This window comes from Quercus lobata, chromosome 2, assembly GCF_001633185.2.
Source record: "Quercus lobata isolate SW786 chromosome 2, ValleyOak3.0 Primary Assembly, whole genome shotgun sequence".
NCBI classification, from domain to species: Eukaryota; Viridiplantae; Streptophyta; class Magnoliopsida; order Fagales; family Fagaceae; genus Quercus; species Quercus lobata.
This window is the reverse complement of record NC_044905.1, coordinates 78,580,744-78,599,378: the sequence shown is the minus strand read 5'-3', so window position 1 is coordinate 78,599,378 and position 18,635 is coordinate 78,580,744. Positions and strand designations below refer to the sequence as shown.

The following is an 18,635-nucleotide window of genomic DNA, read 5'->3' as shown; positions in this document are numbered from 1 at the left end:
ATTTGTTATTGTAAGTGTGCAACATCATCAAGTATTTGTTTTACAAAAAAAAAAATTGGAGTATCCATTATTCAAATTTCTATAATATCCATATTGTTGGGGTGAGCACAGATTGACAGAGGCAGGTTAAGGCTCAAGCCACAAATTAATCCAACTAGATTTGGTTACAAAAAAAAAAAAAAAAAAAAAAAAAAACTAAATCCAATGTTGATTGAGAAGGCTACGATCCATAGCGACTTCCTTTTTGGGTTATTAGTTGGAATCATCAAAGTCCATTAGGTGGCTCTTCAATAAGGGCAATGACTAAATCATTGACGAGGCTTGTCCATCTAGTAGCTTGTTGACAAGGGCAACGATGGTGGGTGAATATGGAAAGGATTGCTCCATTCTTTGTCCTAACATTAGACATGGGTCCATTGTCGAAGATAAATGCTTAGTTTTAATGAGGCAAATGTATAGATATGATGAGATAAATGCTTAGTTTTAATGAGGCAAATGTATAAATATGATGAGAACTGAGAAGTGAGAAGTGAGAGTGATTTATTAGACGAGTCGGATTATTTGAGTGATAGGTGAATAAACCTGCCGACAATTGGCAATTTGACATTTTTTTGCACAATTAGACTTACTATTGATTGCTTGACTAATCAAAATTGATTGTGATCCTCTAAATTTGATCAATCAATTGGGCAAATTGGGTTCTCTAAGTTTGTCTCTTTTATTTTTTTCTCAAAAAAAAAAGAAAAGAGTTGAGTATAAACCTAGAGAACCCAATGATAACCGTACTACCCTAACTAACACAATCCCTTAATTTACACTATTTGTGAACAAGTTAGGAATAATACATCTAAAAGACTTTGACTCCTATAAGTGCTCCTCAAGAATATAGAAAAGTTCAACACCCCAAATGCCATAAATTCTAATTATACACTTTTTAAATTTTTTTATTATTATTTATAATCAGGAGAGGGTGGGGGCGACTATATGTAGCTTACTTTCCAGGGCGTGTCCTAATAGGGGCACCCCTATTAGGGAATGTTGGATTAAGCCATAATTATTGTGATCGGGGTGCCATAAACCTCACCCTATCATCCCAAGAGAGTTAGCAGATGAGGCACAATACAAGCTAAGAGCCCACCCCCCACATGGTACCTACCATGACTCGAACGAGGAACCTTGTTCTTGCATGCGGAATCTCACCCACTAGGCCACCTCTCTCGGGGCCAAATTCTAATTATACCCCTAACACATAGACAACATTCTCCAAATATCAAGAAACTTCAATTACATTGGGCTCCACAAAACTGAAAAAATCTATCATCTGGTGCCCTATTTCTCTCCCTTGACATTGTAGTTTGAACTTAAAAAAAAAATAAATTTGGTTTTGGTTTTTGTTTTATTTTTTGAGAGACTCTTGACTTTCAAAAAAAAAAAAAAAATGATGATGAAACATGAAAGAAAGAAGGGAAAGACTTCTCCACTGTAAAAAAAATAGGCACAAGTCAAGTGAGTCTCCTCTCTCCTCTCCTCTCATCCTTCATTTCCCATAGATCCCAAATCACAAATCCCCCAAAAACATTAAAAACATTACCAAAACAAAAACACAAACACAAACACACACACACACATACAAAAAAAAACACAGTTTGATTTGATCATCTGGTTCAATCAAAAATGGCTTTCAGCACCAGGAGAGGAGGAGGGAGCTGGGCCCACTCACTCCTCCCATTCTCATCAAACAACCCCAAACCCAAGCTCACCCGCAAATCCCGCAGGCGATTATCCCTCAAAGACTTCATCTTCGCAAACTTCTTCACCATCGGCCTCATCGTCTCCCTCATCTTCTTCCTCCTCGTGATCCTCCGGTACGGCGTTCCGAGACCCATCTCTTCCCACTTCAACAAATCCTCCAGGCCCGGTTTCGGCGCATCGCGCTTCTCTTTCAAGCCCACGCGAAAGCCGGCTGCTCGGAAAGTGCCGAACGAGAACGACGCTGTGTTGAAGTCTGCGGTGGATATAACGACGAAGCAGTTGTATGATAAGATAGAGTTTTTGGATGTGGATGGTGGGGCGTGGAAGCAAGGGTGGAAGGTGAGTTATGAAGGGAACGAGTGGGATTCGGAGAAGTTGAAGGTGTTCGTGGCACCGCATTCGCATAATGATCCAGGGTGGAAGCTCACGGTGGAGGAGTATTATGCGAAGCAATCTAGGAATATACTTGATACCATTGTTAATACACTTTCTAAGGTAATCTGGGTTTTTTTGCTCTCTTTATTTTTTGTGGGTTGAATTGTAGTTGAAATGATTGATTAGTCAAATGGCGAACTGGGTTTTGCATATTTTTTGTGTTCTTTGTCTTTTTGGTTGAATTGTATTGGAATTGATGAATCAAATGGTAAAGTGGGTTTTGCTTCTTTTTGTTTTGATTTTTTTTATAAAAAATTTATTTTTATACTGGCTTTCTTGAATTGTAGTGGAAATGATGAATAAAATTGTGAGGTGGGTTTTGATTCTTATGATTTTTTTTTGGGGTTGAATGGTAGTAGAATTGTTGAATCAAATGGTGGATTTAAAAGATTTTGATGTTTTGGTTTGTGATTGAAATTTGTTTATGATGGTTTATTTTTTTGGGAGGTGATTGATGAAGGTTGATTTGTATTGGAATTAGTGAATCAAATAGTAAAGTGGGTTTTGATTCTTTTTATTATTATTTTAAAAATTTTAATTTTATATTGGCTTTCTTGAATTGTAGTGGAAATGATGAATCGAATGGTGAGTTGGGTTTTGATTCTTATGAATTTTTTTTTTTAAAAGGGGGAGGGGGGGGGGGGGGGGGGGGGTGGGGGGGTTGAATTGTATTGGGATTGTTGAATCAAATGGTGGGTTTTAAAAGTTTTTGATTTTTTTTTTTGTTGGTTTTTGACTTGGTTTGTGATTGAAATTTGTTTATGATGGTTTGTTTTTTGGGAGGTGATTGATGAACTTGTTGCTAAAACAAAGAGGTTTAACATGTAAACGGTTTTACTTTTTGGGTTTGGATTTTTCTATATAGAAACCAAGGTTAGAAGAAGAGGTTGTTATGTGGGGGGATATTCTGATGACTTTTAAATAGATTTATAAAATGCTAAGGGATCAACCCACAACAAATTAATTTTGTTGGTAATATACTTGATTGGTACTAATATTATGGAAAAAGAAAGTAAGCTTGGCTTTGAAATCTTTTGGTATACCTATTTGTACTTAGTTTTGTTTTTGATGAATTCATTTAAAAAAAAGAAGGAAACTAAGCTTATGTTTTTATTTATTTTAGAGTATATTACTTTAAAAAAAAAAAGTTTAGAGTATATTAATTATGAGGTTTAGTAAGGTTCTGTGGACTTCTGATGTGCAGGATCCTCGGCGCAAATTTATATGGGAAGAGATGTCTTATTTGGAGAGATGGTGGAAGGATTCCTCTGAGAGCAAAAGAGACTCATTTATCAATTTAGTAAAGAATGGGCAACTCGAAATTGTTGGAGGTGGCTGGGTAATGAATGATGAGGTAATTTATATTCATGGGCTTTTATCTGAACTAAAATAAGGCCAGTTGTGAGTTAAAACCCTTAGCATCCATAAATCGTGGCTAAGATTATATCTAAAACCATCCTTTCTATTGACTTTTTTCCTCCAAATTGTTAATATTGGAATAGATACTTTTCTAATGAACAGGAATCTTGACTTTGCATGGCATTCTTTCTTGATGCAGGCCAATTCACATTATTTTGCCATTATCGAGCAGGTAAACTGAAAGCCTTTTCCTATTTTCTTTTATTATTGTTACAATTGTATAGATTTTTCATTGAGCATTCTTCATGTGACACTCAATGGAGTTAAATACTCTCATAGTTCAGGGCATGTGCAAATCTATGTTGTGATTTTTATTTATTAACCATCTGATGTTGGGCTTGTTGGACTAGTGTTAATTTTTTTGTGATAATCTTGTGTGTTTAGTTATTGTGTTATGATATTACAAGTTTATATTTTATGAGTTTCTTTAATGGTGCAACCATTGCATGGCTAGAGGAAAAGTCCTTTTTGGAGGCCTAAGATTAAGGGAACACCCAATAAGAAGTGTCTGTGGTAGTTAATCAGGTTATTAATGCTTGATTTAGTAGTTTTTTTTTTCCCTTCTAGAGGGTCAATGTTATTTTCATAATTTAGTAATCATCCATTACGAGTCCTGGTTGTGGGCCTTGGGTTTTAGATTTTGGGCTTACCCATATGGTAGAAAGTTGATCAACAGAAGAATTAAGTGTTTTAAGTATTGTGACATGATGGCTTTAGTATGTTTTTCTTACTTCCTTTCTCTATTCTCTCTCTCTTCTCTTTTAACATTGCTACTATTGCCTTACATCTGCACTATTTATGCTACAGTTCACGGTTATTGTTTACAGCTTGTGGACAAATTTGATACCAGTTTCTTCTCACCTCTTTTACGGCTCTAAATTAAATCTTTCTCCTTCCCTGTAGAAACCTTGGTTATTCTTGAATCCTAACCTTTTTTTTTTTTTAATTATTTTTTTTTATGTAACGGAATTTTTTTAATAGATAGATTACTGCATGCTCATGATGGTGAAAACACTGTAACAGCGTAACCTAAAGAATTGCAAAACCCTTCCTTTTAAAGATCTAAACCCTACTTTTACAAATTCTCCTTACCTTAAACCTATCACAAACACGCGATTGTTAGATTCCCCAATCCATCCTAGATCACTCTTTATATTTCTCTTCTCTGGGATTTGTCATCTGGAACATTTATGACATCTTGGAGTCAATTTATATGTGAGGGTGGTGAGTATGGTGACAAAGTGCCATTTTAGTTTTGGGCATTGTTATGTTTTTGTAGTGTTCTTTGGTACAGTCTATGCTGCTATGTGTTTGGTTATTCTGGCTCTTTGTTGAAAATTGAATACTATATATATATATATATATATTCATATATTCATCACATATGCATAGCTTTGCATGCTGGGAAATGGCCATTTTTGTTTCAAAGAGTTTATATTCATGGTCAAGGAATTGGCTAGCTCTGTGTTTCTGGTACTATTGTATTCAGAAATGTTTATTGAATTCTTATCTCATTTTGAGTTGCTGATCTGACTCTGCAATTCATGTATCAGATCACAGAGGGGAATAGGTGGTTGAATGAGACAATAGGAGTAATTCCTAAAAATTCTTGGGCAATAGATCCATTTGGTTACTCACCTACCATGGCATATCTTCTCCGTCGTATGGGTTTTGAGAACATGCTTATCCAGAGGACCCATTATGAGCTGAAGAAGGAACTCTCGCTTCAAAAGAATCTGGAATACATATGGCGCCAGAGCTGGGATGCTGAAGAATCTACTGATATTTTTGTCCATATGATGCCTTTCTATTCATATGATATTCCACATACTTGTGGGCCGGAGCCTGCTATTTGTTGCCAGTTTGACTTTGCTAGATCACATAACTTTGGGTATGAACTTTGCCCCTGGGGACAGCATCCAGTAGAGACCGATCAGGATAATGTTCGGGAGAGGGCACTATTATTACTAGATCAATACAGGAAGAAATCAACTCTATACCGGACAAATACACTTCTTGTTCCTCTTGGAGACGATTTCCGTTATGTCAGCACTGATGAAGCAGAAGCTCAGTTTAGGAATTACCAATTGTTATTTGATTATATCAATTCTAATCCAAGTTTAAATGCGGAGGCAAAGTTTGGTACTCTAGAAGACTACTTTCAAACCCTGCGTGAGGAGGCTGATAGGGTAAATTATTCACGTCCTGGTGAGGTTGGGTCTGGTCAGCTTGAAGGTTTTCCTTCTTTATCAGGTGACTTCTTTACTTATTCTGATAGGCAACAGGACTATTGGAGTGGCTATTACGTTTCAAGGCCTTTCTTCAAGGCTGTTGATCGGGTACTAGAGCAAACACTGCGTGCCACAGAAATGATGATGGCTTTATTGCTTGGGTATTGCCATAGATCGCAATGTGAAAGGCTGCCCATGGGGTTTTCCCACAAGTTGACAGCTGCAAGAAGAAACTTAGCTCTGTTCCAGCATCATGATGGTGTCACTGGTACTGCTAAGGATCATGTGGTTCAGGACTATGGGAATCGGATGCATGCTTCTTTGCAGGATTTGCAGATTTTTATGTCGAAAGCCATAGAAGGTCTGCTTGGTATCCGTCATGACAAATTGGATCAAAACCCTTCTCAGTTTGAGTCAGAACAGGTGAGATCCAAATATGATGTTCAGCCAGTGCATAAGGCAATCAGTGCCCGTGAAGGAACTCATCATTCAGTGGTCTTTTTTAATCCTTCGGAGCAAACAAGAGAAGAGATTGTGATGGTTATAGTGAACAGGCCGGATGTTGCTGTTTTGGACTCAAACTGGACATGCATTCAAAGCCAAATTTCTCCTGAATTGCAGAATGACAAAAATAAGATTTTTACTGGGAGGCATCGTGTCCACTGGAAAGTTTCTGTTCCTGCCCTGGGGTTGCAAACATATTACATTGCTAATGGCTTTGATGGGTGTGAGAAGGCTAAACCAGCAAGACTAAAACTTTACTCTGAGTCTAATTCATTAACTTGTCCCATTCCATATGCTTGCTCAAAAGCAGAAGGGGATGTGGCTGAAATCCAGAACAAGCATCAGACACTTTCCTTTGATGTCAATCATGGCTTGTTACAGAAAATAAGCTTTAAAGATGGCTCCCAAAATTTTGTGGGTGAAGAAATTGGTATGTACTCTAGTACCGGTGGGGCTTACCTATTTAAACCTGATGGTGACTCACAGCCTATTATTGAAGCTGGTGGGCAGATGGTGATCACTGAAGGCCATCTGATGCAGGAAGTGTACTCTTATCCAAAGACAGCATGGGAGAAATCCCCCATCTCCCATAGCACCCGTATATATAATGGAGATAACACTATACAGGAGTTTCTCATTGAGAAGGAATATCATGTTGAGCTTCTTGGTAATGATTTTAATGACAGGGAGTTAATAGTTAGATACAAGACAGATATTGATAACAAAAGGATCTTTTACTCTGATCTAAATGGCTTTCAGATGAGCCGGAGAGAAACCTACGACAAGATCCCACTGCAGGGAAATTACTACCCTATGCCTTCTCTTGCATTCATGCAAGCATCCAATGGTCAGCGGTTTTCTGTGCATACTCGACAGTCGTTGGGTGTGGCAAGCCTTAAAGAGGGATGGTTAGAGATTATGCTTGACCGCCGATTGGTAAGAGATGATGGACGTGGTCTTGGGCAAGGAGTGATGGATAATCGTCCTATGAATGTAGTCTTCCACATCCTTGTGGAATCCAACATTTCCACCACTCTAAGCTCGGTTTCCAATCCTTTTCCCTTGAGCCCCTCTCTTCTTTCTCATCGTGTTGGTGCTCATTTGAACTATCCATTACATGCATTCGTTGCGAAGAAGGCACAGGACTTATCAATGCAGCCACTCCCAAGATCGTTCTCTCCTTTAGCTGCTCCCTTACCATGTGACTTGCATATTGTGGGCCTTAAGGTTCCTCGGCCTTCAAAATATTCTCAGACCCCGCCTGAAGATCCTAGGTTTGTTCTAATCTTACAAAGGTATCATTGGGATTCTTCATTCTGTCGGAAGGGCAGATCACAATGCGTCAGTTTTGCTGATGAGCCAGTGAATCTGTTCTACATGTTCAAGGGGCTTGCAGTACGGAATGCAAGAGCAACTTCTTTGAATCTTTTGCATGAAGACACAGAGATGCTCGGATACACTGAGCAGCTTGCAGATGTTGCTCAAGAAGGACATGTGCTCATCTCTCCCATGGAAATACAGGCTTACAAAATGGAATTACGGCCGCACCAATGAATAAGTTGACTTTGCTGATGCTAATTGTTCTGGCTTAGTGAAGACTGATTCTTCATAGCACACTGCCAATCTCTTGGGATGAATCATCAATGATCTGCTTTCTCACTGAAACATCTGATCAATCCAAAGCTATGGATGGGCAGAGACAATTTTTAGAAGTCACGGGACATTGTGAATAACTGGGTTGTTAACCTTGCTGAGGAAGTTCACTAAAGCATATCGGCATGATATATTTTTGGTGTACAATTAACTGGATTGTTTGCAAAATACTTGATAGAAAATTCTTACTTTTGACTTGCTTGTAAGTACTACGTTTGGCACGTAGCATTTATATTTAGCTCTGTAAACTTCAAATATGTTTGAAATTTTTCTTAGTGGTTAATTTTTGAAATTTTTTTTAAAAAAATGAGTTTGAAATCCATATTTTAGTTTAATATCTTGATTCTTGAATAATAATGTATGAAAAGTATATTATTATTTTTTATTGCCTTATTAATGCGTAATACAAGTTTTTATTTTTATTGTTTTCCCAACTCAAATATTTTGTTTTTTGTTTATTGAGTCCGAGAGAGATCAGTGGGCATCAGTAACTGGAACAAAATTGCTAATATATTTATACAACAGTTTATGCATGATTGGTAATTAAAAAGTTGTCAAATGGAATATCATTTTAATCCTTGTTTTGTGGTTTTTAGGGTGTTTTTGGATGTATAGGAAAAATGAGGTATACTGGCCAATATATATGGTGATATGTAAATATTTTTTCCTGGGCTGTGCTGAGTGGACGTTCACAATGCTTCATTCTCATTCATACTTTTTCAAAGTAGGTGATAATATATATATATATATATATATATTTTTTTTTTTTGAGAAACAAGTAGGTGATAATATTAATAAACCATTCAGTCTACAAGTGGAAAGCACATGCGATAATTGTAATTTTAATAATTAATCCCACTAGTCCTAACACAATGCATAATAATTACGTGTGACAATTATAAATTTTTGTAATGATATTTTTTATATTATTTTTAGTTCAGTAAATGGTTTGGTACTTCTTCCAACCACACAACAGAATTTTAAACATAAATAGTTTACTTCTTGCAGCCTTGTTTTATTATATTACTAACTATTTCGAGTGCTTGTATGAAATATTTAGTACCTACAAGATAGTGGGTACCTCAGTATTGCATTGGATCTTAATCCACGAGTTTCTAGTCTATTGTTCAATTGAGACAGTTCCATTATCAACAGGGCATACAATGACTACAATTTCATGAATTGGCATCAGCTCAACCTTGTATGCCTCCATAAACCATGCTCAACCCCTCCCCTCACTTACATAGAGAAAAGGGTACTCAAAAAAAAAGAAAAAAAAGAAGAAGAAGAATGATTTTAAATATATTCAATGGGCATGGATTCCTTCAATGAAAATTTCCAACGGGTGAAATTTCAGTTGGCAGCTGCCATCAAATTGACTTGGATGTCGTTCTAGAGGCAACTGAAATTGGATATTCAGTTGAGAGCAGATTTCCCTGGGGTATATGAAAAATTAGAAGGTGATTTACCAGTAGTACTCGTATATCAGAAACCTCTCATTCATATTCAAAAATATTGCAAGTCTATAAATCCGCAATCAGCTATCCAACATTACAATTGATATGGCCGGGATATTTGGTCTAGTTTGTTCCTGTACCTCAATCATATAGTTCCACTGTAAGAACACAAATGAGGAAAAAAGAAAAAGATAAAATTACAACAAAACTAAGAGGCATTGCAGGATCTCTGTATCTTCGATATCATAAGATAATCTCCTCCTGTACGCTGACATTAAGAGTCTTATTTGGCAGAACAATGCTGTTTATCACCACAATTTCATCTTCCACTGTCACTGCTTCTCCTGTGAAAATGATAAATTAATAGTCAACATCAGCGAAGAACATTGGAATTACAGCTGTTGTAACATCAAAAGCCTTGAAATATATAAGACACAAACGAGAAAGAGAGGATGCATACCGAGGATAGTAATTCCAAGCTTTGCATTGTAGTCTCCATCAGCCTGAATCAGTCAATTGAATTTTAGTCAGCCACAATAGCTAGGAATGACATGAACATATTTGATTTTACAAGGTTCAAATAAGACTCGAGATTTAGAACGAGCCATGGTGATAGCAAATTCTAGTAAAAATGTTGGTAACGCAGTTGTCTTTCAAAGGAATGAAATGTTTGTTGATAAGCACAAGAGTAAGATGATTTCTTTGTGCTTGAGTGGCACAATATAATAACTTAACTGGATTGCTAAACTAATTTATTTCAATAAGCCTTCAATTATACTTCAAGCGTAAACTTTGACCCCAAGGTCAAAATGAAGCTTCATTTATTCAAAAAAAATTTTCCTTCCTTTAAAGAAAAATTCTGTCCAATAAAATAAAAAATAAAAGGTGCTATTCTCACTCAGTTAACATCAGGTCACTCCTCAAGGGTCTATTTGGTTAGGCGTTTTGGGAGATTAAAAGAGCGTTTTTAAAACCCAAAACTCTGTCTTGTAACCACAACTTCTCATAGCTTTTTACAAATGATCATTTTAAAAACATAGTTTTCCAACAGCTTATACAAATGCACCCCAAATGATCCTAGGGAATACAACAATGAAAACTGCATCACTGCACTTGCCTGGACACGTGCCCATTTGCCAAGAGATGATTTCCATCCAACAATAGAATTTATGATAACAGCATTTTCCTGTCAAGAAAGGGGCAATTTATCAAAATGTTGTATGAGAACAGGAAAATACACCATCATCAGCTTCTAGGTATCATAGCTTATTATGTATTTATCATGTAGTCTTTTTATATATCCAGTTCTATACCTGAATTTCAACATCATCCAAGACGATGCAACATATAAGCCTTACGCCTGCACCTACACGAACATTTGCTGAAATAGAGACATTGGGACCGATCTGTTCAAAAAAGCAACTCAGAAAATTCACATGGAAAAGTGGAGAGGGAAAGAGGGGGGCAGGGGGTGGGGTGGGAGAGATGTGAAAAGATAGAAAATTCAAAGTAGTCAAAGACAGGAAATTCTTGGGTTGCAGCCTAGTAAAAGAAGTATTAATATTCAGTATAGGCCACTTAAAGAATTTGTGTGCTTGGTGTACATGCAAATGCTTGTCCAAAGCCAAGTTAGCCAGAATGCTTGATAATTTTGAAGGACATGATTCCATTTTCTTTGCATTACATTGAAACCCTACCTTTAAAATTAGTTGTGTCAGGCATAACTACGTATCAAATATTAATCTATTTGATCCTCCTCTCATTTCCTCCAAATTAAGAGTTTACTGGGTTTTACTTGCTAAGTATCAAATATTGGGATTTGCAATTGGTAATGAACCACAATGGATGAGCTAACCGACTATCGAAGCCTACTTATTTCTAGCTCATACTGTTATACATTTGATTCCATAGTACTTCAATGGGTTACTACCAATGGACGTTTGGGTATCTCATATATTGATTCTCATCAATATATATATATATATATATATATATTTTTTTTATAACATTTTTAAAGAACAGTGAATAGGGGGTACTGCTAGCATACAGATTATGGAAGGAGATGAGGTGACACTACCTTTGCAGTTGGATGAACTTTTGCAGATGGATGAACGTAAACATCACCGATAACTGTAGCACTTTTAGTACCATCTCCACCAGCCAAAAGATGGGGGGAAGTCAATCGGAACTGGGCAAGATACAAAGCCGAACATTTTAAAGATATTCTGTAATCAAGACAGATTTAGATGAGGAAATGTAATCCAAAGTTATGAATAATTGGAAAAAGATTGAAAATATGGGCACAATTATGGTACCCTGGAGTTTTTATCTGCTCCCAGAAATCCATGGTCTCATATGTATACAATTGCTTCTTTCCAGCAAGTGGTGACAAAATATCTTGGTCCAATCTTACAAAATCCTTAGGAAGGTTTCTGTTAAGAGAAACAAAAATCAGCAAATGACAACTGAAACAAACTGCAGCTTTCATAAATCAACAGATGAATCAAAGAAACGTTGTCTAAAAAATGCTATATATAATTCAGTGAATTTGTAATTACAGTGAAAAGGGAACATATTTGCAAAGAATATAATACGTGTCATGAATATATTCTATAAAAACACATGGAAGCTCAAACAGCAATGCTCCACTACTTCATAATGTGAAGTGTAATATTGCTTTCATGCCCTGAGAAGGAAACCCGCGTAATTATGTATCCATTTCCTATATTGCACTTCCATTGAAAAATCTAGCTTAGAAACATTTTGCATTTGCTATAATGCAAGAAAGATCAACATCTATATAACAATCAAATTATATATATGATCTGTAACTCATGTTTCAATGCATCTATGCGTGATGCATGTTGTGGTGCAACTAAAAATTTTCACTGTGTTTTCTGAATATCAGCTCCATAACATATTAAAATTATGCTTTTCAATATGAAAGTAATAGTACAAGTTAAACCTTGTCAAAGAATGAAAGGCTTCAAAGCTGGACACATGACGTAGATTGGCTGCAATAAGAAAAAGAAAGAAGAAGTCAGATTCAAACAGGATGGAAAACTTGTTTTGCATATTCCACACCAAATGATCTTGTGAGAACTTAATGACTACAACAAGCAGCATCTCCATTTCATTAAGTACTTGAAATACTCAGCTAAGTCATGTTTTAAATATTCTGTGCTGATCCAAGAAAAATAATTCTTTTATTTTAGTATAGCTAATAATTTAAATCAAACAATTCAACTTGTCATAGGGGCTCAAGAAATTAAAGACTGCTCACAAACCATATTCCATTACCAAGTTAATCTCACACTTCTCATCATCTGATTAGATGTAAATTTATTGCTAATGATCTCTGTTTGTGGTTAATTCCACAAATTGTAATGCACTCTATTAACCAAAAAAGTTCAATAATTGTCTTCCTAATTTGGAATGCATGTTTGTGTTTTAAAAAGGAACATTATGCATCACCATCACCATCTCCATCAATAATCATTTGTCATTTTGACTTAAGCTTCAAGACATGTCTCCAGCTTTTCATAAAGGTTTAAAGCAGTTGTAGTAAACAGTTTTTCATAAATACTGTAGTCTGTAATGATGAAAAATTGTAGTAGACTGGAGCTAATCTAAAATACACAGCAATAACTAATTAGGGATGTGATGCATAAATACAAACCTGTATCTTCCCTGTGAGTGGAGACACCTTCAATGGCAGTGAAAATCTCTGGGGTAAAGACGTAGACACCACAGTTGATCAGATCACTTACCTACATGTCATAAACATAGTTAACCCAAATTAAACATGGCCAGAAGTGAGGAGCCCTGAGCAATCAAATAAGGCTATCAAAAATCAATTAAGTCAGAACACTGTGCACAAAAAGTACACATTGTACATACAAAGGTCTCAGGTTTCTCAGTGTAGTGCAACAGCTCTTTGGTGATTGGATCAGCAATCAACTCACCGAACTGGTTTGCTGATTCAGCAGAAACCTGCACATAAAGCCAGAAAAGAATATAATAAATGAAGAGCATTTGCAATTGGTGATGATGTTGTAACATAATTCTGCATTTATGCATTTACCAACCTTGATTACTAACATTGTTCCCATCCCACCGTATCTTCTATGGGCCTCTGTTGAAAAGAACAATACAAGCGAAACAATTACATTTTCTACAACTTATGTACATAACAAGAAACAAATATATCATTATAATAAATGTCATATATGAACATGATTTATCCGAAACAAAAGTTATATTCATAAGCCATTTAACACACATCATACATAGAGTGAAACTCACCAAGCATGTCAGGTAGTGGAAAATTGCAGCAAACATCACAATTCAGCAAAAAGATATGTGACTGCACAAAGGAAGTAGATGTATGTATGAGTACTAACGCACACATATAACAAGTTCACCATTTATTCTATTAATTACAGAAATAAGCACCTTCAAAAAGTAACAGAGCAAAGCTTGATTTCTCATGCTTGGACCCCCCCCCCCCCAAAAAAAAAAAAAAAAAAAAAACATATTGCAAAAAAGAATGATAAACAAGATCAGAGTTCATACTGGGCTGTCTTCCATGATCATATCTCTAAAGTAGTAAAGCCCACCAGCCGAACCATGTGGCTTGTCCTCTTTCAAATACCTAGATTCATCACAATCAACAAGAAACCACTTTAAGATATGCACACACCTAGTTGAATCCAGACCTGATCCTCCACCCAACCTTATGAGAGGAAGGAGTGTCATTTGAGCCAATGCTCATTGGTGATCCAACATTCCAACATTGTCAAAGCATTTTACAACCATCACACAGCATAAAAATTCAAAATTCACTCACTACTCACCTCACAGGTACTTTCAACTCATTGGATATTGAAGACACATATAGCGCGAATTCACGCTCCTCATAAAATCCAATCAAAAAAATTTGGGCCAAATTTGGTATCTACAACAAAAACAACAGAAACCAAACAATCCCACCAAGCAATTCAAAAAACATATATAACTCTGATCTCCAATATTGAAAATCCCATTTATCCTTTCAACTAGTAAATGCCAAGATGCGATAAAGAAACAATTTTTCTTCAACAATTTTCTCAGTAACCAAACAAAGTGAAATGGGAATTTTTTTTAATTTTTAAATAAGCTAACCCTTTTACAAGCTGAAATTGGATGATGAACCATTGGCTGACCAGCCAAAGGGAATAAGGGTTTAGGAGTATTGAATGAAAGAGGTCGAAATCTAGTCCCTGCCCAACAACCCAAAAAAAAAAAAAAAAAAAAAAATCAAATAATTATACAAAATTCAAAAAAATTATATAAAAAAATGAAGAAAATTTCCATGGAAGCAGAGTTTACAGTTTATATACCTTTTGTGGGTCCACCCACCATGATAACGGCGACCACCTTCTCCTCCGAGCTTTCCATGTTCGAAAATTCTACTAGATCTTTTAGCTTCTCATACAATGGCTTTGTAAATAATATGGTATCTAAATTTTATATATAAGAAGCAAAGGAATTTGGAAAGTGTGTTCTGTGATTGCGGGAAAGAAGAAAGTAAAGTAGTTTGTAGAAGTGCTGCAGAAAACAAGTACCGGACTATCAACTCAACTGTAACGGTTCTTTTGGAGTCAAAGTGAGACACAGAAAGAGAGGATCTTTTAACTGAGTATATGCTGGGATGCCAAGTGATTTAAACGCTAAAACTTTTTCTTTTAATTTTTAATATAGTTGGTGGTGTTCTTAGTCTATTTATTAATAGACTGTTTTGTAAATGTTTTGATACAATTTTCATACAAAATAAATATAAAAATGTATAAAAAAAAGTCAATTAGTTTTTTTATAAATTTTTTTAAAATAAATCTAAGTTTTCCCTTTAAATATTAGGTACTAATTAGGTATTTAGACTTAATTTAGATAGTGAGCAATGCTTTAAAAAAAAGTCACTTGATTATTTCTATTACTTCTATATCAGCCAACAAATAAAGATTCATTTTTAGGTATTTGAATTTTATTTATTTTTTAAGAAATTCAATAGTTACAATAAATAAGGAGGAATAATCACTAAAAATTGTTAGCCGACCTGCAAAACCCTTATCTAACATACATTTGAAATATAAGATGTTTTATTTATTTATTCAATAGTCTAAAAGGTTACTGACTCATAATTAATGTAGTATATATATATATATATATATATATATATATATAAAGAGGTGCTTTATTTAAGTTTTGTTTTATATATATATATATATATATGTATTTTGAGATCTTCTCAAACTTGATAGGTAATTACACTATAATAATTTTTTTCCCCCTCTAAGTTACTAGGCGTGGAGAATGTGATCACTTTGGGTAAAGGAATTGAGTTAGCGGTTTTTCTGTATGTCAGTTTTTAGATATGGTTCTAGACTTCTAGTTCTATGATATACTGTGTGGTTCGGTATCTTGTAATGGAAGCACAAACTTAGTTTTAATTTATTTGTTATTCTATTTACTCCTATATCATTCATTTAAAATTAATGTTAAATTGTTTGTGAGTTGCATTGTCCACCTCTTCTCATGAGAAGAACTGGGGTTTGAATCCCTCACTTTCAATAACTAGTTAAGTTTGTCAAGTGACAAGAATCCCGACATGATGAGTTAACCAAGAATTATGACCAGTGGCCAGTGGCTTAAATAAACAACTCAAAGATATCAATTTTAATACCAAATTACCAAATCCAGATTGATTTTGAGTATGAGAGATGAGCTAACATCAAGCAGCAAAAAAGAAAAAGAAAAAAGAACAGGAGTCACACTAAACACCTCTCCTTTACTGACAATAGCACCAAGCCTGCAACGTTCTTTCCTCTCGAACGTTGTTCACTTGTTTTTTTGGGACTTTGAGCTAATGCCGAAGCACCTAACAAAAAAATAATGCAAATAATTATAAAAAATATATTTTTTTTAATTTCCATGAAAGCAGAGTTTAAAGTTTATATCTTGGGTGGGTCCAATGTCCATGTAATCTATTCCGAGCTCTCCATGTTCGAAAACTGTGGATCTAAACTCAATAAACCCGTGGGTTTAGTTACGAACTTAATTTGTAATATATTGACAATGACTTATTGATTTTTGATGGTTGTATGGATAATCATGGATATACTATCCATTTTGATTCACCAATGTTCTTTTTTTTTTTTTTGAGAAACAAGAATAGTGAAAGTTCCATTTTGAATGGCTGTTTGTTGAGAGTTTCTTGAACAATGTATGGTCTTATGAAGTGTTTTTTTTTTTTTTTTTTTTTTTTTTAAACCAGCCAATTCATTAAACTAAGAAGAATTACAAAAGGTACCCCAATCTTGCCTACAAGCTTTCAAGATAGGGGGAGGCAAATCATAGTTATTACACAAGAAGCCTGCCTTAAGAGCAACAACATATTTAGCAGCTGAGTGAGCTGCTAAGTTCAGAGATCTCTTAACCCAGCAAAACTTACAATTATCAAAAAATACACTCAAAACAGCAGTATCCCAAGTGATGGAGGAAATGGACCAATCAGATGGTTCTTCAGCTTTGGACAGGGCATCTAAACATATTTTTGAGTCTCCCTCCACAATGATGTTGCTCCAGTTTTCATCGATAGCCAAATTTAGAGCCCACTAAATTGCGGCTGCTTCAACTTGAGTAGGAGAGCATAAATCATGAATTTTAGTCCATACATTTAACACCTCGCCAGACTCATTTCTTGCTACCACAGCTAAGGAGGTGAAAGCTTGTAAGACAGCAGCATCGACATTTAGTTTTATATAGTTTCTTGGAGGGGGCATCCATGAAGTTAATTCCTCACTTCTATCTTTGTCATGCTCATGGTCCAAAGCCATAAGATATTCCTTTACTTTGTTTTCTACATTGCATATGGTAGAAATAATGTTCACCTCATTGCCATTATGCCGAACCTGATTCCTGAGGTGCCAGATAGCTTCTATGGTGACTGCCATTTGAAGAGTACTCAGCTCATCCAAGTTCAAGACTACTTTGAGGATGTCCTCGTTTGATGCAATATTCATTTTGTCAGTTCTTATGCCCCAACCACATCCAACCCAGATGGCCCTTGCTACTTGGCAATGAAAGAATAAATGAGTTGTTGTTTCAGGTTCACTGCCACAAAGCACACAGTTTGGATCAGATGTCCCTATTCTTAATGCCAGGTTGTTTTTGGTTGGTAGAACATGGACCCAGTTCTCCATAGAAGTATTTTGATTCTGTCATGAGCTTTGATCTTCCATATCTTTTGCCACTGAACTGTGGAGCTTTCATAAGGAGGGTCTTGGTTGGCCTTATAAACAGATTTCACAGAAAATGCCCCTTTGCTGTCTGGGACCCAGATAAGTTTATCAGCTCTGCTCCTCAAAGGAATATGAGTTTTTTTGATAGCTTCAACTGACTCAGAATTAAACAGCTCATTAAGCAGAGGTAGATTTCAGCAATGGTCCTTAGTAGTTATCAAGTTTGATACCATCAAAGGGTTTCATAGAATTGAGTCATCCTTTGGAGTTGGTTTAAACCCATCTAGCCATGGAATCCATGGGTCCTCCCATATACTAATTGAAGTACCATTTCCAACAAGGTAACAAGCACCCTTAGCAATAAGGGGTTTGGTTTTCTCAATAGCTTTCCAAGTTGGGGAAGCATTTTTAGAAGGTTCACTTTGAATCCAATTCTTCCTTACCTTGTATTTGCTTCTCAGAAGGTTCATACACAAACTGTCCCTATTTGAAGCAATCATCCAAGCAAGCTTAGCCAAAAGAGCTTTATTAAAATCCCTGCTCTTTCTGAATCCCATCCCTCCACTTCCTTTAGGTAGACTAAGTTTTTCCCAAGCCACCCAAGCCAAATACCTTCCATTTGGGTTTTTTGGATTCCACCAAAATTTCCTAGTCAAAGCATCTAACTTGTCACACACCTTAGTGGGGATGTCAAAGGTAGACATTGTGTATGTAGGTAATGCTTGGGCCACCGTTTTAATTAGGGTGGATATTCTCGCCCATGATAAAGTATTACTTCTCCACCCATTCAGTTTGACTTCCAACCTCTCTTGTAAGAACTTAAAGTCCTTTGCTGATGAAGTGGTTGTAGCGGACTGTCCAAACTTCTATGAAAGTTTAAGAAAAAAAAATATTAATTTATTTTA

The 18,635-nt window shown here is 35.8% G+C and overlaps 3 protein-coding genes across 4 annotated transcripts; 1 reads left to right on the top strand and 2 right to left on the bottom strand.

Annotated features, from left to right (window-relative positions):
• The first annotated feature begins 1,422 nt into the window (after nt 1-1,422).
• On the top strand, nt 1,423-8,286 carry LOC115976745 (alpha-mannosidase 2). 2 transcript variants are annotated; one of them, XM_031098212.1, is made up of 4 exons: nt 1,423-2,247; nt 3,392-3,541; nt 3,746-3,778; nt 5,160-8,286. In XM_031098212.1, exons 1-4 carry the CDS (start codon nt 1,675-1,677, stop codon nt 7,893-7,895), a joined length of 3,492 nt encoding a protein of 1,163 aa, XP_030954072.1. In that variant the 5' UTR covers nt 1,423-1,674; the 3' UTR covers nt 7,896-8,286. The 2 variants fall into 2 exon arrangements, with proteins under 2 accessions (XP_030954072.1, XP_030954073.1); XM_031098213.1 differs by lacking the exon at nt 1,423-2,247 and having other exon boundaries at nt 3,449-3,541; nt 3,709-3,778.
• Nucleotides 8,287-9,466: 1,180 nt separating this feature from the next.
• On the bottom strand, nt 9,467-15,162 carry LOC115976743 (mannose-1-phosphate guanyltransferase alpha-like). Its single transcript, XM_031098211.1, has 15 exons — nt 14,833-15,162; nt 14,615-14,712; nt 14,308-14,408; nt 14,027-14,105; nt 13,757-13,817; nt 13,540-13,586; nt 13,352-13,444; nt 13,131-13,221; nt 12,417-12,465; nt 11,767-11,883; nt 11,529-11,676; nt 10,765-10,857; nt 10,569-10,637; nt 9,912-9,954; nt 9,467-9,795 (listed from the first exon to the last, which is right to left on the bottom strand). The coding sequence occupies exons 1-15, from the start codon at nt 14,888-14,890 to the stop codon at nt 9,695-9,697; spliced, it is 1,248 nt and encodes a 415-aa protein (XP_030954071.1). The 5' UTR covers nt 14,891-15,162; the 3' UTR covers nt 9,467-9,694.
• Nucleotides 15,163-17,972: 2,810 nt separating this feature from the next.
• On the bottom strand, nt 17,973-18,434 carry LOC115971600 (uncharacterized mitochondrial protein AtMg00310-like). Its single transcript, XM_031091604.1, has one exon. It carries the CDS (start codon nt 18,432-18,434, stop codon nt 17,973-17,975), a length of 462 nt encoding a protein of 153 aa, XP_030947464.1.
• Nucleotides 18,435-18,635: the final 201 nt, after the last annotated feature.

Coding starts and splice junctions, on each gene's coding strand:
- LOC115976745 (XM_031098212.1), top strand. CDS start 1,675: ATGGCTTTCAGCACCAGGAGAGGAGGAGGGAGCTGGGCCCACTCACTC. Junction 2,248..3,391: donor TTGTTAATACACTTTCTAAG/GTAATCTGGGTT, acceptor TCTGATGTGCAG/GATCCTCGGCGCAAATTTAT. Junction 3,542..3,745: donor GCTGGGTAATGAATGATGAG/GTAATTTATATT, acceptor TTCTTGATGCAG/GCCAATTCACATTATTTTGC.
- LOC115976743 (XM_031098211.1), bottom strand. CDS start 14,890: ATGGAAAGCTCGGAGGAGAAGGTGGTCGCCGTTATCATGGTGGGTGGA. Junction 13,587..13,756: donor TCCACTACCTGACATGCTTG/GTGAGTTTCACT, acceptor TCTTTTCAACAG/AGGCCCATAGAAGATACGGT. Junction 13,222..13,351: donor CTGAGAAACCTGAGACCTTT/GTATGTACAATG, acceptor TATGACATGTAG/GTAAGTGATCTGATCAACTG.
- LOC115971600 (XM_031091604.1), bottom strand. CDS start 18,434: ATGTCTACCTTTGACATCCCCACTAAGGTGTGTGACAAGTTAGATGCT.